This window comes from Scyliorhinus canicula, chromosome 2 (assembly GCF_902713615.1).
Source record: "Scyliorhinus canicula chromosome 2, sScyCan1.1, whole genome shotgun sequence".
Lineage (NCBI taxonomy): Eukaryota > Metazoa > Chordata > Chondrichthyes > Carcharhiniformes > Scyliorhinidae > Scyliorhinus > Scyliorhinus canicula.
In genome coordinates this window covers 169,608,544-169,635,993 of record NC_052147.1, presented here as the reverse complement: position 1 = coordinate 169,635,993, position 27,450 = coordinate 169,608,544, and the positions used below count along the sequence as shown (strand labels likewise).

Sequence of the window (27,450 nt, the reverse complement as noted above, 5' to 3'; positions counted from 1 at the left end):
CCATGACCTCTGTTCAGATTTACTGGCTCCCCAGGTACTGAATTTCAAGGTGCTCAAACCCCACTACCCAGAAACCTTTCTCGTCTCCAGCAGAATGTTTGTCTCTCCACATAAAGAACCTGTGACATTTTATGCAAGGGGTGCTGTATAAATGAACATTGTTATTAATCATTACCTCATACTCCACCATTCGTTTATCTGCCAGATCAGCTTTGTTGCCAGCCAAGGCTATCACTATATTAGGACTGGCTTGTCTCTGTAGCTCTTTTACCCATGCTTTTGCTCTATCAAATGTTTCCTAAACAAAACAAAAAAATGCAAATGAATAAATGCTATTTATTTAGTAAAAATATCTCTCAGTATAGAACCGAAGTTCCGAAGAAAGGTCATATTCGGCTTGAAACTTTTCTCTCTTCACAGATACTACCAGGCCTGATGAGTTTTCTAGCATTTTATGTTTTATTCTTAATCGACAATGCTACTCCTTTGTTACCTATGAATTTTCACAGTCCCTTTTTACTTAGAACATAGAACAGTACAGCACAGAACAGGCCCTTCAGCCCTCGATGTTGTGCCGTGCAATGATCACCCTACTCAAACCCACGTATCCACCCACTTAAGCACTTTAATATGACTGGAATGCCAAATCTTAGCTTTGATATGTGATATTTTTACATTTAAATAGGAACGGTTAATTCCTGTTACTTGGTAGATCTGAAACTCCCCGAGTTCTGACAGTATATATTTAAAAACTCTGAAACATCACAAATCCTTCCAGGAAACATTTGGGGTTAAATTGCAATAAGTACTGTTACCTGTTTTGTGATATCAAAAACCACAATGGCAGCTTGGGCCCCCCTGTAATACATTGGTGCTAAACTGTGGTAACGTTCCTGACCAGCAGTATCCCAAATCTCAAATTTCACTGTTGTGTCATCCAGACAGACGGACTGAGCAAGAAAAGCAGCTGTGAAATAAAAGCAAAAAATTGATGAATTTTATGCAATCAAACAAATGTTCCTTAGAGCTTGTTTACTGGGCTCAAAAATGGTGGGCGCGATTCTCCCAAAATGGGAGAAATCGTAAGGCTGGCGTCAAACCCGGGCGGGTTTGACGCCAGCGCGCCCCTTCCCGACCGGGAACCGATTCTGGTCCCCGGTCGGGGCTAGCAGCCCGACGCCGTAAGCTCCGACATCACGGGCTTAACGAATTTCGTTAAGCCCGCTTGCCGGAGTTAGCGCCGGCTGACGCGTCATATGACGTCAGCCGCGCATGCGCGGATTGGAAGACTCCAACCCGCGCATGCGCGGATGACGTCATCGCGCATTTGCGCGAAACCCGCGCATGCGCGGGCCGGGATGCCCCTCAGCCGCCCCGCGAATGGATACTGCGGGGCGGCGGAAGGAGAAATAGTGCGCGGGCATCGGGCCCGCTGCCCGCGATCGGTGCCCACCGATCGCGGGCCCATGGTACCCTTGGCACGGCCGTGGTACTGCCGTGCCAATCGGTGCCATGGTTATAAAAAGCGAGTTGTTCCCGCCGTTTTTACGAACGGCCAGACCAGGTGTGTTTGCCGTTCGTAAAAACAGCGTAAAGGGCTGGGACTTCGGCCCATCTATCAGCTGTGAATCGCTGCCGGCCGTAAAAAAACGGCGGCAGCGATTCGTGTCGGGAGTTGGGCGGGGGGGGGGGGGAGGCGGGAAAAATGTCGGGAAGGCCCTCCCGCTATTCTCCGACCCGTCGTGGGGGGCGGAGAATCGCGCCCGGTATTTGTTGCTCCTCCTTGTCAAGCTGCAAATGCAAACCTATGTTTTTTGCAGTGCAACTTGGTGGGGTTCTGGGTCAATACTGTCACAGTCCCATATGATCAATTATGCACCAGAAACAAAAAACATTGCAGCACAATGGAATGTTACATAGTACTACTAGGATTTTGAGGATGCGTCCCAGTTGAAACACAATCTCCCAAAAGATGAATTTTCTAATCTACTTTGTCATGTATTCAATGCAGATCATCTCTTTCATCTGAGCTTGGCTCAGGTGACAGTGCTAGTAGCCTGTTAACCAGAAGGTTACAGCTTTGAGCCCCATAGCAAGTTGCAACTGTTGCAAGACCCAAAACAGATGGGTACTCTCGGAAAGACTCCAATTTTTCCACTATCTTCCACATCATCACCATTTCCTTTATCAATTCGTCTACTCCTTTTTTGTAATTATTCAACCCCTTCCTCTCACCCTCCTTCTGAAGAGTTCTAGTTTTATATTATAAACTGTATTTAGTTGAAATTCCTTTGCCAAATGGGTTTGTTTGGAAAAAGGGACACAGTTGTTAAACCTCAATATCTTGAAGAGACAGAGCTCTTCCATGGAAACAATTTAGCATTTTCACTGTTTTTGACATTCAACCACCAGCAAAAGTAACCACAGCTCCAGCATCTTAATTTAAGTCCCGTACATAATCACAGAATGTTTCCGTTCCAATGTCATTAGCATTAGTAAAGATTTTCCCTCTTCTCCCAAACATGCTCACCAGTGCATATCCTACAGTCAAGAACAATGTAACTTAGTCTAGTCGAATCATAGGACTTACAGTTCAGAAGGAGGCCATTTGGCCCATCAAGTCTGCACCAGCCCTTGGAAAGAGCACCCTACTTAAGCCCACACCCCCATCCTATCCCTGCAACCCAGTAACCCCATCTAATCTTTTGTACACTAAGGGGCAATTTAACATGGCCAATCTACCTAACCTACACATCTTTGGACTGTGGGAGGAAACCGGAGTACCCAGAGGAAATAAATTGGAGCCTGTACCATCACTATCCACAGCTCCAGACCACAACATGTATGTAAATGTTGCCACAGCACCTCTGACACAACAGCAACACCACTATTGCTATTGGGTGGCAGTCAGCACGATCATCAAAAGAGAACATGCTCTCTCCCTCATCACTCCCTCTGCTTCCAAACCTTTCTTCTCCTACTCTAATCCACAGCTGCCAACCTTTCCCAACAGAAATCAGTATTCCAGATACTAAAAATCTGTATTTTGGCAGTAAAATTGGTATTTTCATTTCAAAGGAAAAATGCCCACCAATCTGAAGCATAGCTTTACACCTTTATTGCACAAATCCAAAACACAAATGGGAAATGCAAATCCAATTCTTCATATATGCACATCATCATGATTGGGTGTTTTCAAATTAAATTTCAAACATTCAGTCAATCTAAGAATGTTAAAATTTTATAAGTTTCTACGAGATCCCCTCTCACTCTTCTAAACTCCAATGAATACAATCTTAACCAATTTAGTCTCTCCTCATATGAAAGTCCCACTATCCCAGTAGTCAGCCTGGTAAACCTTAGCTGCACTCCCTCGACAGCAGGAACTTCTTTCTTCCAATAAGGACACAAAAAATGCACACAATACTCCAGGTGTGGCCTAACCAACACCCTATACAGTTGCAGTAAAACATCCCTATTCCAATACTCAAATCCTAATAATTAAAAATAAGTAAAGCTGGGAATTCAGCTGGAATTTACCAACATACGAGCATATGAATTAAGAGTAGGCCACTCCTGTGCTGTACTTTTCTTTGTTCTTTGTTTTTTTTTGCTCTTCCATTCAAAAGATTATGGTTGATCTCATAGTAACCACAACCCCACATTCCTGCCTACTTCCAATAACCTTTCACCCCCTTGTTATCAAGAATCTATCTGCTTCCACTGCCCTTTGGGGAAGAAAGTTCCAGAGAGTCATGCCCCTCAAGAGAAAAGAATTCTCATCTCGACCCCTTACTTTTAAACAGTGACGTCCCCCTCGTTCTAGATTCTTCGACAAGAGGAAACATCCTTCCATATCCATCTTGTCAATAACCCTCAGGATCTTAAAGATTTTGATCAAGTTGCTCCCATTCTTCTTAACTGTAGTGGATCCAAGCCTAACTTCTCAACCCTTTTCTCATATGACAACTTGCTCATTCCTGGCATTAGTCCAGTGAACCTTACTTAACTGCTTCTTTTCCTGTCTCAGAATACCAATATTGTACACAATACCCCAGATGTAGTCTCACTAATGCCCTGCATATCTGAAGCATAACCTTCCCTTACTTTTGGAATGAATTCCCCAGACAATCAACTATAATATTCTATTAGCTTTTCTAATTTCTTGCTGTACATGTGCCTTTTGTGATTCATGCACATGGACATCCAGATCCCTCTGCACCTCAGGGCTCTGCAATCTCTCACCATTTATCTAATAAGCTTATTTTTTATTTTTCCTGTCAAAATGGACAATTTCACATTTTTCCACAATATACTCCAGATTTTTACCCACTCACCTACCCCATTGTCCATTTGTAGCCTCCTTATGTCCTCTTCACAATTTACTTTCCTACTTATCTTTGTGTCGTCAACAGATTTAGCAACTTCAGTACCTTCATCCAAAACATTTATATAAATTGTAAAAAGTGGAGGCCCCAGCACAGATCCTGTGGCACACCACTTGTCACAATCTGCCAACCAGAAAAATACCCATTTATGCCAACTCTATTTCCTGTTAGCCAGCAATGTAATGTTCAACCCATTCCTATATGTTATCCCATACACCATGAGCTTTTATTTTCTGCAATACATTTCAGTGCAGTCCTAACATTTGCCACTTTTGTTCAGGCTTTATTCCTTTATTTTGAAGTAAAAATTCTAACATGGCTCCTTTTGCTTTAATTTTTTTCGGCCATGATTGGTTTATAACAAGATTGGAATCTAACTGGCACTGTCCTATCATGTTATTAATTTGGACCAATCAGCAACATCATAAATCAGGCCACAAGTATTTTGCTGCATTTACAGAAGAACATGGTACAAAGAAATTTAAAGCACGGCTAAAGGGTTTGGAGCTTTTTTGATTGGAGGATCAATGCATAGAGGGACCATAGTTTCATGGGCAAGGCAATCTTTTCCATGCTTTTTGTATGTTTTTAAGTTCTATAAGGGCAGCACAGTGGCACAGTGGTTAACATTGTTGCTTCACAGCGGCAGAGTCCCAGGTTTGATTCCTGGTTTGGGTCACTGTCTGTGCAGAGTCTGCACGTTCTCCCCGTGTCTGTGTGGGTTTCCTCCGGGTGCTTCGGTTTCCTCCCACAAGTCCTGAAAGACATGCTGTTAGGTAATTTGGGTATTCTGAATTCTCCCTCTATGTACCCAAACAGGCGCCGGATTGTGGCGACTAAGGGGCTTTTAATAGTAACTTCATTGCAGTGTTAATGCAAGCCTACTTGTGACAACAAAGATTATTATATCATTATAAAAACATTAACAAAGTACCGAAACTACCAGAAACATTACTTTAGTCTAAAGTTATAAATCTGTGTTTCTGCGCTACTCCATGAATGTTGCACTTTCTACTCTTCTCCCTATACTAAGAGGAAGGTGGGTCTATCCTGTCACATCTCCAGAAGGAATAGCACAGTTTGAGGTTTTGCTAACCGGTTCTCCAATCTCAGATCTGATCAGAACAGAACTACATGGTATGCAAAGGGAAAGGTACACCTTAAATAGGTGTAACTGACTTACACCAAATACTGCATAGTTCAAAAGAACACTTACCACCAATTGTTGTCTCTTGGAATTCATCAAACTGGCCTTTGACAAAACGCAAGACTAAACTTGATTTCCCCACTGCCATATCTCCTAGTAGAACCAGTTTGAACTGACAGATTTTTGTCTGGCCTAGACCATTTGGCCGAGAAGCTCCTCTGCTTGCCATGATCACTGATGCTTGTAAGTTCAGTGGTCCAGTTTCAATGATGTTTTAGTTGCACAACCATGAAGTGGTGACCTTTACGATGTTGTTGTTGAGTGACCACTTTTCAACTGTAAAAATAAAGGTGCACGGTAAGGTTGATTTACTGCAGCAAATCAGTACTTTGAAGCCCACTCAACAGTCCTGTAGATAAACAGGTAATAGTCACCCAGAATACAATGCATTGCTGAGAAGCCCCTCCTCAAGGTTGTAATTATATCATAATTGTAGCATCAGCACAAGTACTTTTACTTCACATCGATGTTAAAGTTGTAGGGTAGCACAGTGGTTAGCACTGATGCTTCACAGCGCCACGGACTCGGCTTCGATTCCTGGCTTGGGTCACTTTTTGTGCAGAGTCTGCACGTTCTTCCCATGTCTGCATGGGTTTCCTCCGGGTGCTCTGGTTTCCTCGCACAAGTCCCGAAAGACGTACTTATTAGGTGAATTAGACATTCTGAATTCTCCCTCAGTCGCCCCGTAGTGTGGCGACTGGGGGATTTTCACATTAACACTGCAGTTACTGTAAAACTACTTGTGACACTTATAAAATTATTATTATTACTGGGAATCCAGAGTCAAGTTAGGACATGTCTCTGGATTAACATTGGATTGGATTTCCCCGCCCCACCCGCCGCAAGAACGCTATGGGCGAGCCGCGTAGAATGGAAAAATCCACTGACCTTGGGCAGGATTCTCCGGTCGCCGGACGAACGCAGCCGGAGAATCCCAACCATTGTAACTTCTGGTGTGAAGTGAAGTGAATTTGTGTTACACAGAAGTTATAGCTGCAGTGTATATGAAACCTATAATGTAATACATTTTTAAGTACTGGCAATACATACTGCTTTCATCATTAAACAAAAAGTTTGCAGTAAAATCTTTGTTTGCCCTTCAACTGAAGTAGTCTAAAAAGCCAATTCAACCTATCCACTGGGTCTCGCAAATCTTTCACTCCATTTAACGAAAATTAATGAGTGCAATATCATAATTAAACCCAAGTATAGCTGCTACATATATTTCAAAAACCTAGTCACAACTTAATTTAGTTGAAGGAACAACCACAAATATCTCAAAAACAAAGTACATGATACAAGGAAATAACAGCATGATTTTTTGCTAAGATTTGATAGAGTAGTTCAAAATCATAAGGGAGATGAGACAGAGTAGATGGGGAGAAATTCTTCCTGTACGTAAAAAGATCAATAACAACGGGAGCACAGATTTAAAGTGATTTTCGAAAGCACGTGATGTGATTGGAAAGTTTTTCACACGGGTGGTTTGGGTCTGGAATGCACTGCTTGGGAATATGCTGGAGGCAGGTTCAAACGAGGAATTCAAGAGATTAATGGATGATTACTTGAATAGAAACAATGAAATGAAATGAAATGAAAATCGCTTATTGTCACGAGTAGGCTTCAATGAAGTTACTGTGAAAAGCCCCTAGTCGCCACATTCCGGCACCTGTCCGGGGAGGCTGGTACGGGAATCGAACCATGCTGCTGGCCTGCTTTAAAAGCCAGCGATTTAGCCCAGTGAGCTAAACAATGTACAGGAATAGAAACAATGTGCAGGAGTATTAAAAAAAGACTGGAGAAGGCGCTCAGTCATAATGCTCGTTTCGAGAGCTGGTGCAGACATGATAGACCAAATAGCCTCCTCCTGCACTGTTAACAATTCTGTGATTACTTATAATTTGATTTGAACCAAAAATATATGGTGGAATTATTCAAATTTAATGCATCCCGTACAAATTGCTGCCAAGAATGAATTGCAAACGTGGGCTCCATATGCACCATGGAGTAAGTGGTCACACAAAAGGCAGCTCCTGCCCAAGGTCAAAGGTAAGAGCTCTTTTTTAAGCAATACGGGGTGGAATTTTGACGAGAAGGCGTAGGTGAATGTTGGAGGAGTACTTTCCCCCAGGAATGGTATGTTTCTTGGTTACCAGACCCGCAGAAACAGTGAAAGATTTGGCTGAAGCTACAGCAGAGACAACAGCCTCTTCCAGCATGCAGGCGGGGGGAGGGCGAGCTTAAAGGCCTCAAGCTGACTTGAGGGCCTTTATGAAAGCTGAATTCCAGCAGCAGAGGGAACAACTGTGAAAAGATCTCACCAAGGCCATTGAAGAAGCAGTGACAGCTGACTTCCAGTGACGGCGGGCGGGAGGCAGCCGCGTGTTGGAGGGCTCCTGTTCGGGAACGGCATTGTCGGGGATTGACGCCCGGTCCTAGGGGCAGTGAAGGCCAGGAGAAAGTACAGGGAAGGGATATGTCGAGGTCCAGTAAGAAAAGGCTGTGAAAACAGCTGAAAGTTCGTCGGAGAGTGGAAAGGTCACCGCGGGGTCACCAAGGAAAATGGAGGCTGGAGCATCAGGGGAGGCCACATTGCTTACGGCTGAAGAAATAACTAACGTGATGGCTGCGGAATTCGAAAGGCAGTTTACAAAATACATGGAGACAATGAGGAAGGAGATGAGGGAGGTTTTGAGTGAGCTGGTGAAGGAGGCGATTTCCCCGGTGACAACGGCGGTGGCGAGTGCCGTGGCGGAGATGTGGGAGTAAGGGGAGGCCCTGAAGGAAGTGGAGGAGACATTATTGCAGCATGGTGATCAACTTGCGTCGATGGGGAAGGAGATGCGGAAGGTTATGGAGATTAATATGGATCTGTGAGGAAAAATGGAAGACCTGGAAAACAGGTCCAGGCGACAGAATTTGAGGATTGTGGGGCTGCCCAAAGGAGTTGAAGGGCTGAGGCCGACTGAGTATTTTGCTGCGATGCTGGCGGAACTATTGGGGGAGGGGGAGGATCCCTCCCGATATGAACTGGATCGGGCTCATCATTCGTGGAGGCCTGTACCAAAGGCGAGTGAGCCGCCAAGGGTAGTGACTCTGTGCTTCCGTAGGTACAGTGTGAAGGAGAAAGTCCTGTGCTGGGCCAAGCAGAAGCACGTGGTGCAGTGGGCTGGAGCTGGTATACGTGTATACCAGGACTTTACGGTGGAGCTGGCGAGGAGGCGGGCTGCTTTCAACCGGGTGAAGAGGGCACTGTACATTAGCAAGATGCAGTGCGGCATTGTATATCCAGCGAAGCTGAGGGTGACTTACAAGTTCAAGGACTTCTATTTTGGAACAGCGGAGGAGTTTGCGAAGGCAGAAGGACTGTGGCAGAACTGAGAAATTGAGAAATGACCATATGCCGATGTAACCTCTTGACTGTATTTTCTTTTTTTTTGTTTGTCTGTTTCACTGCGTGCGGGTGTATGGGCTACAGGAGCCAATGTTGTATATATTTGGACATGGGAAGTGATGGGACTTTCACTCGAAGTGAGGGCTCTTTGGAGTGTAGGTGGATATGGGGGGTTTGTGTGCTAAAAGGGGGATTTTTGGGCTTTCCTAGGGTCGGGCAAGGGGGAAAGGGACCCAGGCGGGGGCCTCCACGCTGGCCGGTCTATGCCAGCCAGTGAACGGGAGTGAGGTGGGGGGGAGGGACTGCGGCTATTGGAGCCTGGCAGATCAGGGTCCGAGTGGTCTAGCCGGGGTGGAAAGTTGGAGGGGAAGGAACAGAGGTTGGGGGAAGGAGTTTTACAAGAGGTAGTGGACGGGAGGAGTTGGGAAGGAGTGGGGCGGCGCAGGGGGGGTTTAACAACTCTTGGGCATCATGTACGGCACTCTTTCAGAGGTTGGACGGCGTTGAGTGTGCGTGGTGGGGTTTGGGGGGGGGGGGGGGACGGGACTCTATGGTGACTATGAGCGGTCCCGGGCTCCTTTTTTCTATTTTTCCTTTGCTTTTTGTTTCCACCGTGGGAGGGTTTGTTTTATTGGATGCATATATTGACAGGTGGGCCGTTGTTTGCGGTAGTGGGAGGATGGGATCATTGTTGTTATTGTTAAGGGGATTGATTTTGTATTTGTTACCGTTTACCCTTTGTGGGTGGGGTGTAAATTTTGGAGGAAAATGCGAAAATGGAGAATAAAAAATTTATTTAAAAAAAGAATGAATTGCAAACATTTACATCATGCTGTCCTAAATTACTTTAACATTTAAACACCAATTAATGAACATTCATATTAAATTTCAAATCTGATTTGTCGAATAAGGCACTAGATTATCAAATCCACCGGGGGCGGCAAAGTAGCACAGTGGTTAGCATAGTCGCTTCACAACTCCAGGGTCCCAGGTTTGATTCCCGGCTTGGGTCACGATCTATGTGGAGTCTGCATGCTCTCCCCGTGTCTGCATGGGTTTCCTCCGGGTGCTCCAGTTTCCTCCCACAGTCCAAAGATGTACAGGTGAACTGGCCATGTGAAATTGCCCTGAGTGTCCAAAAGGGTTAGGTGGGGTTACTGGGTTACAGGGATAGGGTGGAGGAGTGAGCTATCCAATGGCTGGTGCAGACTCAATGGGCCGAATGGCCTTCTTCTGCACTGTAGATTCTATAATTCTATGAATTTCACTTCTCGGCGTATTACTTTTTCCAAAGCTTCCTGTCAGTTACTAGCTTAGTAATAGCTGGATTGCACTTAAGCATTGATGAGTGGTCTGATTTAAACCCAAGCCTCACCTGCCAATCCATTTGGCTTTGCCAGACATCTATCTTACCTGAACAAGGGAGAAGAAGAAATAAAGACTGCAGGATTCACTTCCAATGCTTTGGGTGGCAGCATTGGTGGAGATCAAGGAGATGACCAGAATCACTTTGACAAAGTCATCCAGACTCAAAATGTTAGCTCCCTTTTCTCTTCACAGATGCTGTCAGATCTGCCGAGATTATCCAGCATTTTCTGTTTTTGACCAGAATCACTTATTCATCATTTCAACTAATGCCCTAATGTTGAACAGAAAAAAGCTCCTCTCACATAGGGAATTTGCCAATTGCAACAAGAATAGCCCAACTGCAATGAACTTCACATGTTTCCACTTGTGTCCCAACAAGTCTAACATTAGCACTGACGTAACCAGTTCTTCTGCAAAAATGCACAATATGAAAGTCCACAATTTCCTGTTAAAGTTTAGCAAGCATTCAGTATGGAAGTACAGGGTAATATTTATCAGCATTTTAGAAAAAGAGAAACTGAATATACAAATCACAAAGCAAACAAGAACAGGTGAAACAAATGCCCCTTTTCTGCCTTCAAGTTAATAAGCTGCATAATTACATTGTATATGAATCATTGGCCCAAAATTTGCTGGAGCTGGCCAGCTCCTGCATGTCCGGTTAATTAGGCTTGTTTCTTCAGCATGAATGTTTTGGCCAAAAAGCTGCTGGAAGTGCAAGCTGATAACAGCACAGCAAGAGCAAAAGGGTGTTTCTGCCTTGATAGGCCAAACAGTTAATCTATATATCCAATGAGGTTTATTACTGAGAAATAGACAGGAATGGCTGAGAAGGAGGGGACTTCAAGTGGGTTAAATCAATGAGAACCAAGTACAGAGGGAGGAGAGAGAACAAAGAGTGGGATTTTAAAAAATTAACATTTTGAAAAATCAACAATTCACAACTTAAAGGAATGAGAATTCGCACATTTAATTAGAACATTAGACATACTGTTCATTTTCTGCTCAAAGGAGGTTGATGACATTGTTAAAAAAGAATATTTACATTATTATTAGATAAAACTTCCTATTGCAAGTTTCATGGGTAATTAATGGCTAAATCCAGGAACTTCATAAATATTAATGGCAAGCTGCTGTCTTTGCAAACTCAATGGTAGAGCAATACAAATCAGTCAGTAACTTGTAGCGATTCAAAATTCACAGGGTATATTTTTATCATCATAAGTCACTGGTTGATTTTCACATTGATAATAATGTGTGCAGTTTAGAAGCTGTTATTGTTTTTTAGCAACATCTGGCCTTTATTTGACTTTAGCTTACAGAAGTATCAAATGTTTTACTGGAATAACAATTGTTGACCCCCAAGTCAGTTTAATTTGTTTTTGTTCTATAGATACATGTGTTTTCGCTTGGGGAAAGAATGCCATGTATTCAAAGTAAGACTGACGTTAAGAATTATTAACTGTGAATTTTCTCAAGGAGGGATCAATACTAAAACTTTGCTGAGTTTGGGCAAGTCCCAGGGTATCACTTGACACACCCAATCTACAGGACATAGCAGAAACCCACCAATGTTACATTTACATTGTGCTGCAACCGTTAACACTAAAAAGAGCAAGAGCAGCAATATCATGGAAACAGCAGAAGCTCCGAATTTTCCAGTGAGTCACATACCATCTAAATTGGACTTATGTAATTGTTGACCAGAATTTGAGAAATCAACTATGGTGGGAGTTGATCACTACAATCACCAAAGCAGTTAAAGTTGATGCCCCACAGCCCTCACCTTCCTAGGGTAATTAGGGATGGACAAAAATGACTGTGACCATATAGCAAATATAATGAACAAACAATAATAAAAGTAAAACATACCCTCCAATTGGTGAAATATGATTTGGAATTTACTTGCAATTCAGAAACAGAAAACTGATATGCTAATATCAGTTGAAACAAAAATGGCTCAACTTGGATTGAAATGGTTTCTAAATATGTTTTTGGATAACTTCCTACCCAAAAGTCTACTCATACTCGTGATCTAATTAAAAGGTGATTGATATGAATCAGCCTCGGTGACATAGGTTTCTTAAGATAAATATTTTTCATTTATTCACAACATTCTGAACAAGCAGCATTTTGCACATTCTGCAAGTGATTCCGTTTACATTTCACATGATTTATTTATAGATTACTTCAACATTCATGGGGTACTGCAACAGCAAGTTCTATGGTCAGAATGTTCTTCTGAACAGCAGTGTTTATTTCAAACAATTAAAGCGTGCTGTATCCATCCACTCCTCACAATGTTCTCGCTCTATCAGGCAATCGTTCTGTAGCTAACCGGTACCATTTCTGTTACTTAGAAATCTGCAAAAATGTTACATGGCTTCCTGAAAACAAATCCGGTTGTAATTTTGTGTTTAAAAGGAGCGCCTGCACTATTAGATGCTTACACATATATTGCTTACTATACACACTATTAAATAGCTTATTATAGGGTAGATACATGTCAATGTAAGTTTACAGTTCTAGTTCATAAAACTGCTTACCTTTAGCTTTTCATGGAGAAATTGAAACATGCCAATTTAAAATACACACACACGCACAAACCAATCACGAGTTGATTGTGTTGACACAGCAATCCAGCTGAAGTTTCAAGTACCTCAGCACTGATCAAGTAGATCTTCCCACTTTAAGCACATTATTTTTTAAAAATCAATTTAGAGTACCCAATTTATTTTTTCTAATTTAGTGTGGCCAATCCACCTAACCTGCACATCTTTGGGTTGTGGGGCGAAACCCACGCAAACACGGGGAGAATGTACAAACTCCACACGGACAGTGACCCAGAGCCGGGATCAAACCCGTGTCCATGATGCTGAGAAGCAACAGTGCTAACCACTGTGTCACCGAGCCACACCCAATTTTAAGCAAATTAATATTATTTTTAACTTTTAAAAGTACAATAGGAAATACTTGAAAACTGTCTTAAAATGATCCCTCCGAACTAATGTCGGACTACGGGTCAGCTGCCATCTCAACAATAAGAAATAAAATAAGTCTGGGGAATTTGGGTGAAATTAGCACAACGTGCATTTAAATAGTGCTTATAACACAGTAAAACCTTCCAGTTTTAATTTGGTCCAAATCCATATCAGGATTTTAGGCCAGATGATATAAACACGTGATCAAAGAGGTAGGAACTGAGGAGCTTCATAAAGCAGCTGAGTGAGGTACAGTGGCAGTGATGTTTAAGGAAGAAATTCTAGAGCTCAGGCAGCCGAAGGCTGGAGTGATTAAGAGCAGGAAAACACAAGAGGCTAGAATTTGAGGAGCAATCAAGGGCAAGAATTTTAAAATCAACACATTGCCAGGTTGGGACCTAACTAACGCAGGTTCAAGCAGCAGAGGCGTCATGTTTGAGCAGAACCCGATGATGGGTGGCACGATAGTACAGTGGTTAGCACTGTTGCTTCTCAGCATCATGGACACGGGTTTGATTCCCTGCTTGGATCACTGTCTGTGCGGTGTCTCCTCGTTCTCCCCGTGACCGCGTGGCTTTCCTCCGGGTACTCCAGTTTCCTTCTACAAGCCCAGAACAACATGCTTCTTAGGTGAATTGTGTAGCCATGCTGGCCACGCAAAATGGACACTGAGCCAAAGTAAAATGGAAGACAGAAGGAAAAGCCTGTTTAGTGAGAACAGACAGTCTGCTCTCAACTAATTAGCATTTTGCAAGCAGCAAACCAGTTTCTGGCCAGGTGCAAGATCTCCAAGCCAAAGGTGTTAATGGCAAAGCGCTTAGCATTCTGATGAGGCAGCCCAGATCCAGGCACAAACAATGGCAACATTTCCATCTCAATGTAACACTTAATTGGTTGCGCAGACAGGATGGCACCAGAGTAAAGAATATCGGAACCACCCCCCAACATCGAGGAAAGCCCCCGCATTGGAGGATTTCGAAGGTAACCGTTTGGAAACGCTCCAATCGGTACCGAAAGGTAGAGCCCGCCTAGAAGGGGGCAAGGACATTAGAGAGGGGTATAAAGGCAAATTCCCCACAGAGCCCGGTCTGTTAAACCCGTGCTCCGGCCCTGACTGACATCTTGCATCCTGACTCCAGCCGTTGAGCACCAGCCGCCGAAACTGTAAGTTCAACGCTCGCTACGCGATCCAAGCCCACTAGAGCCCCAGTACCAGAACGCTTGCTGAAGGCTGCAGTACAAGACCAGGACGAAGGCCTCGTTCTCTGACCTTGCCTGTTCCTGTTAGATAAGTATTCTGTTCACTTAAGTTTAGTTATAGCTTAGTCTCTTAGTGTGTGCATGAGTATTTATTATAACTGTATAATAAATATTGATCGTTTGAACCTTACTAATCGGTGTATCGTCTTTATTACTTTGAACTTGACCTTGGAATACTTGTGACGTTGTCTATACGGCAACTGGCGACTCCCAGAGCTGAATAATTACATACAACAGAGCCTAGTAGTGTTAAGCACACGTCGAATACGGAGGCGTGTTAATACACTCCAATAAACGCGTTTTACAACCACAGTAAAACGTGCAACATTTGGGCATCCTGAGTTTTCCCTCCTTGTACCCAAACAGGCACCGTAATGATAGTAGTGCTAACCACTGTACTATCGTGCCACCCATCATCGGGTTCTGCTCAAATATCACGCCACTGCTGGTAGCGACTAGGGGATTTTCACAGTAACTTCACTGCAGTGTTAACATAAGCCTACGTGTGACACTGATTAAGATTATTATGGGCAGCAAGGTTTTGGTCCAGTTCAAGCTTATGGAGGTTGAAAGCCGGTGCCTCCACGGGCTGCAATAGTTAGCACTGCAACCTCACGGCGGCGATCCTGACCCCAGGTCACTGTCCGTGTGGAGTTTGCATATTCTCCTCGTGTCTGCGTGGATCTCACCCCATAATCCCAAAACGATGTTCAGGGTGGGTGATTGGCCACGTTAAATTTCCTCTTAATTGGGGAAAAAGAGAGAATTGGGTACTCTAAATTTATTATTTTTTGAAATTTAAAAAAAAGCCGGTACCCCAGCCAGGATAAAATTGGAATAATCAGGTTTAGGAGGTAAAAATGGTACGATTTATGATTTTTGCCTCTCAATTTACCCATTCAAATAACAATCTTCCTTCCTATTTTGGCAACCAAGTGGATAACCTCACATTTATCCACATTATTTTGCATCTGCCAGGTATATGCCCACTCACTCAGCCTGTCCAAAGCCCACTGAAACACCTCTGCATATTCCTCTCAGTTCATTTCCCATCCCCCCCCCCCAACTTTGTATCATCTGCAAATTTGGAGATAGTACATTTAGTTCCCTCGTCCAAATCATTAATATATATTGTGAACAGTTGGGGTCCTAGCACAGATCCCTGCGGTACCCCACTAGTCACTGCCTGCCAATCGAAAAAAGACCTATTTAGTCCAACCATTTGCTTCCTGTCTGCTAACCAGCTTTCTACCCATCTCAAGATACTACCCACAATCCCACGCACTTTAACTTTACACAATAACTGTCATGTGAGACCTTGTCGAAAGCCTTCTGAAAGTCAAAATAAATCACATCCTGCTGGGTATCCCCGGTCAACTCCAGTAGTTACATATTCAAACAATTCCAGTAATTTGCCAAGCATGATTTTGATTTCCCTTCTGTAAATCCATGCTGACTTTGTCTGATTATACATTCCCAATGCTGTGGTATGAAATCCTTGATAATGGACTCAAGAAAGTTCCCTACTACTGACATTAGCCTCACTGGTCTATAGTTCCCAGTCCCCTCTCTACCTCCCTTTTTGAAGGAAGCATTTAGAGTCCAAAGAGTTTTGGAAAATGACTGCCAATGGATCTACTATTTCTAGGGTTTCTTCCTTAAGTTAGATTGGATTGGATTTCTTTATTGTCACATGTACCGAGGAACAGTGAAAAGTTTTTTTCTGCAAGCAGCTCAACAGATAATTTAGTACATTTTTCTTTAAATATTTTTTTTTCTCCTTTTTCACATTTTCTCCCAAATTTACACCCACCAACAATAAACAATAATCAGTAACAAATATGTCAATCCCCACATCAATAACAACGATCCCATCCTCCCACCAAACCTCAAATATTAGCCTGCATGTTCCAACCCTGTCTCTCCCCCGCACCCGTTTCCAACCCTGTCTCTCCCCCCTCCCCCGCACCCGTTTCCAACCCTGTCTTCCCCCCCCCTCCACACCCGTTTCCAACCCTGTCTTCCCCCCCCCCCCACACCCGTTTCCAACCCTGTCTTCCCCCCCCCTCCGCACCTGTTTCCAACCCTGCCCCCCCCCCCTCAAACGTTCACACACATTTCTACTCATTCGAAGAATTGGCTCATCCTCGCCCTCGTGGGGTGTGCTCTGTATACAATCTTCAGCTGTATCAGCCCCAACCTCGCGCACGAGGTGGAGGCATTACTCTCCGGAGCACCTCACACCAGACCCCCTCCTCCATATCCTCTCCCAGTTCTTCCTCCCACTTCGCTTTGATCCTTTCCAGTGGTGCCTTCTCCTCTTCCAAAACAGCTCCGTAAACTACAGACACTGCCCCCTTCTCCAGTCCCCCTGTCGTCAGCACCTCCTCCAGCAATGTGGAGGCCGGCTCCACTGGGAAGCTCTGTATCTCCTTTCTGGCAAAATCTCGAACCTGCATGTGTCTAAACATTTCCCCCTGCTCCAGCCCATACTTCGCTTCCAGCTTCTTCAATCCTGGAAACCAACCCCTAAGAAACAAATCTTTTAGTGTCTTAATCCCCTTCTTCTCCCATTTCCCAAAATTTCCATCCCACCTTCCTGGCTCAAATCTGTGGTTCCCCCGAATCAGCATTTCGCTTGACGCTGCCCCCAACCCGAAGTGTTGGCAAAACTGCTTCCAAATTCTCAATAAAGCTATTCTTACCGGACTCCCCGGGTATTTCCCCGGGGCCATTGGGAGCGGCACTGTTGCTAGTGCTTTCAATCCAGACCCCCTGCACAAACTCTCCTCCATTCTGACCCACTGGGAATCAACTCCTCTGACCCAGCACCGCACCTTCTCCAAATTCGCCGCCCAGTAGTAATACATCAGGTTCGGAAGACCCAAACCCCCTGCCTGCCTTCCCCTCTGTAGCAGCACCTTTCTAACTCTGGCCACCTTCCCTCCCCATATGAATGAAGTAATCCTTCCCTCAATCTCTCGGAAAAAAGCCTTTGGCAGGAAAATCGGCAGGCATTGAAAATTAAACAGAAATCTCGGCAACGCGTTCATTTTAACCGCCTGTACCCGACCCGCCAGTGACAGAGGGAGACCATCCCCCCTTGCCTGATCAGCTTTCACTCTCCCCACCAAACTAGACATGTTGTACCTGTGGAGCCCCCTCCCCCCCACTCCCGAGCAACCTGCACCCCCAAGTACCTAAAGTGAGTCCCTGCCCTACGGAATGGCAGCCCCCTACCCTGCCCGAGACACCACAAAATACTCACTCTTGTCTAGATTTAGTTTGTACCCCGTGAAAGACCCAAACACTCGAAGCAGCTCCAATATTCCCCCCCATCGACACACTCGGTTCCAATACGTATAACAGCAAGTCATCGGCATATAAGGACACCCTATGCTCGATCCCGATCCACCCCCCCCGTACTATTCCTTTCCATACCCACAAACTTCTTAATGCAATGGCCAACGGCTCAATCGCAAGTGCAAACAGCGGGGGTGGGGGACATAGGACATCCCTGCCTAGTCCCACGGTGGAGAGAAAAGTATCTTGAGCTGCTGCTGTTTGTGCGGACACTCGCCCTCGGCTCCTTATATAGTAGCTTTACCCAGTTCACAAATCTTGGTCCAATCCCAAGCCGCTCCAGAACTGCCACCAAGTACCCCCATTCTACCTGGTCAAATGCCTTCTCAGCATCCAAAGCCACAACCACCTCTGTTTCCTTCCCCTCTGCCGGTGCCAATTGACGTTAAATACCCTTCTAACGTTCGAAAAGAGCTGCCTCCCTCTCACGAACCCCGCCTGATCTTCACCTATCACCTTCGGGAGGTACTCCTCCAGCCTACCCATCAGTACCTTCGCCAATACTTTTGCATCCACATTCGATCATTTAGTACATGAAAATAAAATAAAATAAAAAGAAAGCACAGAATAGGCCAACACAAGGTACACAATGTAAATGCATAGATGAAGGCATCGGGTGAAGCATACAGGAGTGTAGTATTAATCAGGTCAGTCCATAAGAGGGCTGTTTAGGAGTCTGGGAACAGCGGGGAAGAAGCTGTTTTTAAATCTGTTCATGCGTGTTCTCAGACTTTTGTATCTCCTGTCCAATGGAAGATGTGGAAGAGTGAGTAAGCCGTGTGGGAGGGGTTTTTGATTATGCTGCCCGGCTTTCCCAGACAGAGGGAGGTGTAGATGGAGTCAATGGATGGGAGGCAGGTTCGTGTGATGGACTGGGCTGTGTTGAGTTTCTTGCAGCCTTGGGCTAAGCAGTTGCCATACCAGGCTGTGATGCAGCCAGATAGGATGCTTTCTACGATACATCTGTAAAAGTTGGTAAGTGTCAGTGTGGACATGCCAAATTTCCATCGTTTCCTGAGGAAGTATAGGCGCTGTTGTGCTTTCTTGGTGGTAACGTCGAAATAAGTGAACCAGGACAGATTTTTGGTGATGCACACCCCAAGGAATTTGAAGCTGTTAACCAACGCCATCTCAGCCCCATTGATGCAGACAGGGATGTGTACAGTGCTTTATTTCCTGAAGTCAATGATAGATTGTTGTTGTTGCACCACTCCACCAGCTTCTCTATCTCATGACTCGTCGTTATTCACGATCTGACCCACTATGGTTGTGTTGTCAGCAAACCCGTCGATGGAGTTGGAACCACATTTTGCCACCCAGTCGTGTATGTACAGGGAGTACAGTAGGGGGCGAAGTACATAGCCTTGTTGGGCCCCAGTATTGAGGACTATTGTGGAGGAGGTGTTGTTGTTTATTCTTACTGTGTTTATTCTTACTGTTTGTGGTCTGTGGATCAGAAAGTTGAAGGTCCAGTTGCATAGTGAGGAACCAAGTCCTAGATTTTGGAGCTTTGATACAAGTTTGGCTGGGATTATGGTATTGAAGGCGGAGTTAATAAATAGGAGTCTGATGTAGGAGTCCTTGTTGTAGAGATGCTCTGGGGATGAGTGTAGGGCCAGGAGATGGCGTCTGCTGTGGACCGGTTACGGCGGTATGCGAATTGCAATGGATCTAAGCATTCTGGGAGTATGGAGTTGATGCGCTTCATGACCAACCTTGCTAAGCACTTCACTACGATTGATGTCAGGGCCAGGCACTGAGGCAAGTTGCCTGGTTCTTCTTTGGCACCGGTATGATGGTGGTCTTCTTGAAGCAGGTGGACTTCAGAGCGGAGTAGAGACAGGTTAAAGATGTTCGCGAACACTTCTGCCAGCTGGTCTGCGCAGGCTCTGAGTGCAGACCAGGGATCCCACCCAGACCTGTCGCCTTCCAAGGGTTCACTTTCAGGAAGGCCGGTCTCACTTTGGAAGCTGTGACGGTGGGTATGGGTGTGTTTTGGGCTGCTGGGGCACTCAACAGCGGATCAATGGTTTCCTGCTCAAACCAAGCATAGAATGCATGGAGTTCATCGGGGAGGGGTGCGCTGCTGCTGGAGATACCGTTCGACTTCGGTTCGTAGGCCATTATGTTATTTGGGCCTTGCCACAACCGATGAGAGTCTGTAATTCTAGCCTGGTTTGATATTCTTTCTTGGCATCCCGGATGGCTTTGCAGAGTTCGTACCTGGATTTCTTGTATAGGTCAGGGTCGCCTGACTTGAACGCCTCAGACCTGTCCTTCAGGAGCCAATCCGATTAAGTCATGATTTCCAGTTGGGGAACATACATACTGCTTTCTTTGGTACACAGTCGTCCACACATTTGCTGATGAAGTCTGTGACGGTGGTGGCATACGTTGGTCGCTGAGTTCTTAAATATGGACTGTTTCCAAGCAGTCACGTAGGAGCTCTTCTGTTTCCTTGGACTAGCACTGCATGACCTTCTTAGCCAAATTCTCCCGCTTAAGTTTCTGCTTGTATGCCAGGAGAAGGAGCACTGTCTTATGGTCTGATTTTCCAAAGTGCGATCGGGGAATGGAACGGTAGGCGCCCTTGATTTTTGAGTAGGCGCCCCTGATGGGGCACGAGATGTGCTGGTGGAATTTTGGCAGTACACTCTTTGAGATTGGCCTTGTTGAAGTCCCCGGCCACGATGAACAAGACCTCCATGTGTACTGTTTGATTGTTGTTTATAACTGCGTACAGTTCTTTCAGTGCCTTCTTCATTCCTGCCTGGGGTGGGATGTAAACCGCTGTGATAATGGCTGAAGTGAACTCACGTGGAAGATAGTATGGCCGGCACTTCACGTCAGGTATTCAAGGGAGCAGTAGGTCGCTAGGGTCACCACATCCAGCACCAGGACGAGTTGATGAGGAGGCAAACCCCTCCACCTTTGCTTTGCCTGATGACGCGGTGTTAAGTTCATCCAGATGTTTTCGATCGCTTGGACGTTTGCCTGAAGCATGCTGGGGAGGGGAGCCTTGAAACCGCGTTGCTTCAGTCTCGCATGCAGACCGCCGCGTTTCCCCCGCTTCCTCGGTCAGCGGCTGAATGGTCCCAGGATTTGATAAGAGAAGTCTAACTTTGTGAAAGGTAGGTGGTCGCATCTACAGGGTCTCGGGCACTGGTTGAAGTCTTGGGGTTGCTAGGGGGGCATGGATTGCGATCTGGTCGGGTCCCGTCGTTCAGCGAGTACGGAAATACCTTGGGATGCGCAAGGAGGGTCTCCGCCATTTCGGGGGTCTTGGGTCGCAGGCAGGTACTCTGGGATGAGGATTAGCAGGCCCTGTAGATTTATCTGCCTTCAATCCCTTTAATTTCCCGATAACCATTTCTCTTGTAATACTAATTTCCTTCCGTTCCTCACTAGAACTGCTGGTACATTATTCATATGTGGTTGGAGTTCACCTCATTGTCAAACAGAATGTCACGGTTGCCAATGGTCTGTTTTATCCTCTGAATGTGACCAGCAAAAAGGACGGAGTCAGTGGCGAAAGGATGGAGTTTGTGACAGAGAGGTCAAGGATTTTGGTCTTCTCAATAATTAATTACATGAATTGTTTGCTCCTTCAGGAGGAGATGTCAAAAGGCAGGATAAATTAAAAGGCAGTCATAGAGACTGAGAAGATGGTGAGTCAGATAGAGTTGGCCATCTAACGTTGCTTTGGAATTGTTGCGCGGGGTAACATAAAGACAAGAAATAGGAGGGGATAAGGACAGATCCTTGGGACACTGCAAGGTAATGATGTGGTAACAGGAACAGTAACGGTAACGGCAGATGATTCTCCAGCTACAATTGGATAGATATCAATAGAAGTAATCAAAGACAGTTCCAGTTGAAGGACCAAAGAGAGGTGTTGGAGAAGGATAATGAGAGCAATTGTGTGTTATATGTTAGTTGGCTGCCTAGGTGAAGCATTGCTTACATTGCATGTCTTTTTATGATTGCTGTATAGATTATAAAGTACTTTGGAACATTCTGATGTTGTGAAAGACGGGATATAAATGCAAGATCTTTTGTTCGTTTTGGCCAGAAATAAAATTAACACATAATTTAAAGCTGCCCGTGGTCACTTGAAATTCTATTTTCTCAGGGAATTTTGCAAATTAGAATCTGAAGTTCAGTTTTAAGTTGGTCCATCTGGTGTTTTAATATTGGCTTGCATGTGTAAAATTAGTGAAATGTATTACTGCAATTTCAGACCATAACCTGACTTTCAGTTACTATTAATGCTTTCTGCTCCTTAACTAAATTAATCATGCTCCCGTCATTCAAATAATTCTCCAGCAGAACCTTTATGTGAGGAGTATATAGATACCGTGTTCAAATTATCCTTGACTATAAGTAGCAGTTAGTCAGAGCTTAAACAATGGAGTAAGACCAGGCTAAATCCCCAAGAATTGATTTGTCATGCACCTAACATTAAAAGTACAATTAGTATTACATAATCCTTCAGTAGTCCATTTTTAACTAAGAATGGACAAAAAACATCGTTCAGTTAACACTGTGCACTTTGCAGTCATATATTTATATTGTATTTATTTTTCCATTCGGTATAGAACTGCACACTTTGATCTGCAATCACTTATACTATATTTTGTTACAATTGAAGCACTTGTGGTCTATGCCATCATGCCATGTGTTTTTAATCTGTGACACACTTTCTGGTTCTTAGCCTGGTGTGCATCCACAACCCTAAGAGTGTCTTTGAGACAAAAAGTTTTGTTCTGTATTAGAAAGTTGATTCTAATTCTTTATTCCTAGTTACAATACATGCAGAGGACTAAAATTCAGTTATTGCCAGCTATATTTTTGGAAAATAAACATTTACATTTCAGTCAGATCACGGAGAGCAAGCAAAACATGCATAGTCCTAGAAATCCTCAATATGCTCAATCTGGTGGCTACCACTGTATGTGGAAATCGAACCCAGATAGATATCTGAATTGGTACTGACTCGGCGATATTTATCAGATTAGTTCCTGCTGAAATAAAGTTGGTTTTAATATACTAATTTAGATTGAAGTTTCAGCCATTGCGTTGCATTAGTTTTACTCTACACAACAAAGAATAAGTATTCATCTGATAAAAGTAAGTGGAATGCAGATTTTGTGAAAGAGTTTTATTTAAGTACACTTTCAAAATAATCTGGTTTTATTAGTACAAAGAACAAAGAAAAGTACAGCACAGGAACAGGCCTTTGGCCTCCAAGCCCGTGCCGACCATGCTGCCCGACTAAACTACAATTTCTACACTTCCTGGGTCCGTATCCCTCTATTCATGTATTTGTCAGGATGCCCCTTAAATGTCACTATGTCCCTGCTTCCACCACCTCCTCCGGCAGCGAGTGCCAGGCACCCACTACCCTCTGTGTAACAAACTTGCCTCGTACATCTCCTCTAAACCTTACCCCTCGCACCTTAAACCTATGCCCCCTAGTAATTGACCCCTCTACCCTGGGGAAAAGCCTCTGACAATCCACCGTGTCTATGCCCCTCATAATTTTGTAGACCTCTGTCAGGTCGCCCCTCAACCTCCGTCTTTCCAGTGAGAACAAAGCGTGTTTATTCAACCGCTCCTCATAGCTAATGCCCTCCATACCAGGCAACATCCTGGTAAATCGCTTCTGCCCCCTGTCTAAAGCTTCCACATCCTTCTGGTAGTGTGGCAACCAGAATTGAACACTATACTCCAACTGTGGCCTAACTAAGGTTCTATACAGCTGCAACATGACTTGCCAATTCTTATACTCAATGCCCCGGCCAATGAAGGCGAGCATGCCGTATGCCTTCTTGACTACCTTCTCCACCTGTGTTGCCCCTTTCAGTGACCTGTGGACCTGTACACCTAGATCTCTCTGACTTTCAATACTACCTTTGTGTCGTCTGCAAACTTACTAATCAGACCAGTTACATTTTCCTGCAAATCATTTATATATACTACGAACAGCAAAGGTCCCAGCACTGATCCCTGCAGAACACCACTAGTCACAGCCCTCCAATTAGAAAAGCACCCTTCCATTGCTACTCTCTGCCTTCTATGACCTAGCCAGTTCTGTATCCACCTTGCCAGCTCACCCCTGATCTTGTGTGACTTCACCTTTTGTACCAGTCTACCATGAGGGACCTTACCAAAGGCTTTACTGAAGTCCATATAGACAACATCCACTGTCCTACCTGCATCAATCATCTTTGTGACCTCTTCGAAAAACTCTTATCAAGTTATGGAGACACGACCTCCCCTTCACAAAACCATGAAGGGGAGGTCATGTCTCACTAACTTGAGAGTTTTTCAAAAGAGGTCACAAAGACGATTGATGCAGGTAGTAGATTGTCCCAAGGCACTTTCACAGGCATGTTAACAAAATTTGATACCAAGCCACAAAAGGAAATGCTAGGTTATCAAAAGCTTGGCCAAAGAGGTAGGTTTTAAGGAGTGACTTAAATATGGTGAAAGAGGTAGAGAAGTGAACAGTTCAGGGAGAGAATTCCTGAAAAGATTGAGTTTATCTTACAGGATGATCCAGTGTGTAGCCAGCTGAAAGGGTAGCTAGAATTGACTGTCAGTGGTATGTCATGAGTTTACGGTAAAAATGTATGTTGAAACATCGCTCAGGTGAATTGGTTTTATTATCTTTATACAGCGCACTGTGAAAAGTAGCAAAATTTACAGCAATCACCATTTTATATTAAATGCCATTCATTTACCTGTTCTATGTTGAATAAAATGTCTGTTGGTTTATATCCTGAGTCTCAGTTTGATAGCATCTGCATTCAATCCGTCTTTGGAGAATCACATGGTGGTGCGCAGTACGTTCCAGTAAGCTGGCATACAGTGGCAAGGGCTCTCCATTTGCGCCTCAGGTCTCAACTATTCTTTACTTAGGTCCTAGGCAGGTAAAGATACAGTGGGGATGGGATTTGCCGCAAAAAGTTAAATTAAAAGCATAATAATCATTATCCAGTCAACTAAAGGGAGAAATTAGGCTATCCATTCAATCACCACAAAATAGTCTACTCATTCGCCAAAAAATTTCAAGTGGTCACATTCCTGGTCAAACAACAATACCCTTAGATTGTCTGCAGCTGCTTCCAGCTTAAGTGACAAGATTATTCTAATCTTTGGCTTTTCTATTTTTTATAATTTTCAAACAACTAAATCTATAGTTAATTTTTGAAACGGCTGGTGAGAATTTTTTTTCCCATTTCTTATGTTTTTGCTCGTAAGCTTCAATCAGCCTGAGACTGCAATATAAGGGAAATGAACTCGTGTTACAAAGTATAGGGCATCGATGAGACCACATCTATGGCACCGGGTGCAGTTTTCATCTCCATATTTAAGGAACATTAGAACATTACAGCGCAGTACGGGCCCTTCAGCCCTCGATGTTACGCCGACCTGTGAAATCAATCTAAAGCCCATCTACACTATTCCCTTATCATCCATATGTTTATCCAATGACCATTTGAATGCCCTTAATGTTGGCGAGTCCACCACTGTTGCAGGCAGGGCATTCCACGCCCCTACTACTCTCTGAGTAAAGAACCTACCTCTGACATCTGTCCTATATCTAGCTCCCCTCAATTTAAAGCTAAAATTTTAAGGAAAGATATATATGAGGCAGCACAGTAGCGCAATGGTTAGCATTGCTGCTTCATGGCGCCAAGTCCCAGGTTCGACCTGACCCTGGTTCACCGTCCATGTGCAGTTTGCACATTCCCCCCCATGTTTGCGTGGGTTTCACCCCCACAACCCAAAGATGTACAGGGTAGGTGGATTGGCCACGCTAAATTGTCGCTTAATTGGAAAAAATGAATCTCAATTTATAAAAAAAATAGAAAATAAAAAAGGGATATATATGAATTAGACATGGGACAACAAAGGGTCACTAGATTGGTTCCTGGGAGGAAAGGGTTGTCCTTTGATGTACCTGGGCCAAACTTACTGGAATTTAGAAGAGCGAGAGGTGATCTCATTGAAACATGCACAATTCTGAAGGTGCCTGAAAGGAGTAGGCACAGAGGTTCTTTCCCCTGGCAGGGAAAGCAAGAACATGAGGGCACAGTCTCAGGAAAAAGAGAACAAATCATTGAAGACTGGGATGAAGAGAAACGTCTTCACTCAGAGGGTTGGGAATCTTCGGAATTCTCTGCCTCAGGTGGTCTTTTGGCTAGGTGAGAATGGAGCCAGGCAACGGATGATAATGGAAATGGAATGGAGGAGGGTGGTGTGATCAACTCTGCCAAAGGCGGCAGATAGGTCAAGACGGGTGAGAAAGGTTAGTTTACTTCCTCCTATATCCCACCTGTTGCTTGCAGGATCTTGCTGTTCATAAAATGTTTATCTACAGAACGGGGTAAGCAATTTAGCATTGCCAATTCACCTACCTGCACATCTTTTGGTTGTAAGAGTAAGACCCACGCAGACATGGGGAGAATGTGAAAACTCAACACGACAGTGACCCGAGGCCGGGATCGAAACTGTGTCCTCGGTGCCGTGAGGAAGCATTGCTAACCACTGCACCACCCAGTCATATGGGGGACTTCAAAACAAAATAATAATGATTAAATCTGCTTCCATCACCATTTCAGGAAGTCGATTGAAGATCAAAATTGGAACCCTACAGCACAGAATGGAGGGTGTTCAGCCTACCATTCTCTGAAAGTGATTCTGCTCACACTTGAGATGTTCCCCGAAATATGTTCCCCGAAATCAGCTGTGTTAAGAGGGGCTGGAGGGGTCGGACCTGCCGGCCTATGTAGCCGTGATGTTGAACTCGCTGGTGGGGGCAGGATCCTTCCATCTGCCCTTGGAGCTGGAGAGGGCCCATAGAATGCTGGTCAAGCGGCCTAAGGCGAATGAACCCCCGCGGGCGGTGCTGGTGCGGTTCAGCGACCCGGAGTGTGTTCTCCGATGGGCCAAGAAGGTGAGGAGCAGTAAGTGGGAGAATTCGGCAGTGCGTATCTACCAGGACTGGAGTGCGGAGGTGGCCAAGCGGAGAGCCGGGTTTAACCGGACGAAGGCGGTGCTCCATGGAAAGCAGGTGAAGTTCGGCATGTTGCTGCCTGTGGGTCACCTACAAGGACCGGCATCACTACTTTGAGTCCCCGGAGGAAGCGTGGGCCTTTGTGCAGGCTGAAAAGCTGGACTTGAACTAGAGATTGGGGGCTGTGGGAGTTTTTCTATTCTATTCATGTATCATTGTTTATGCTGTAGCGGGTTATTCTGTTTGTTTTTGTTTTTTCTCTCGCTTTCGGACGATGTGGGTTATGGTTTCGTGTTCTAAGGGGGGTACTGTCTTTGTATGGAGTTGGTGGTTGGGTTGGGACTGCGGTTTAGGAGCTGCGTTGGTGGGGTGAGGCAGTGTGAAAGCGCGGGCTTTTCTCTGGTTTCCCGCGCTGCGGGACGAGGGGGTGGAGCTGGTGGCGAGTGGCGTAGCTATTAGACCGG

General features: G+C 44.7%; 1 protein-coding gene across 3 annotated transcripts in view; it reads right to left on the bottom strand.

The window, feature by feature from the left end:
* Positions 1-27,450, bottom strand: part of rab5b (RAB5B, member RAS oncogene family) — a 100,315-nt gene that overhangs the window by 42,539 nt on the left and 30,326 nt on the right. Inside the window, exons 2-5 of one of the 3 annotated variants that reach the window (XM_038789023.1) lie at positions 24,708-24,888; positions 5,605-5,871; positions 816-967; positions 176-298 (exon numbers count right to left, since the gene is read on the bottom strand). In XM_038789023.1, the coding sequence (XP_038644951.1) occupies positions 176-298; positions 816-967; positions 5,605-5,764 (435 nt within the window). In that variant the 5' untranslated portion in view covers positions 5,765-5,871; positions 24,708-24,888. Of the gene's footprint in view, positions 1-175; positions 299-815; positions 968-5,604; positions 5,872-10,402; positions 10,425-24,707; positions 24,889-27,450 lie in introns of those variants that run through there. The other 2 variants (XM_038789024.1, XM_038789025.1) reach the window with 2 other exon arrangements.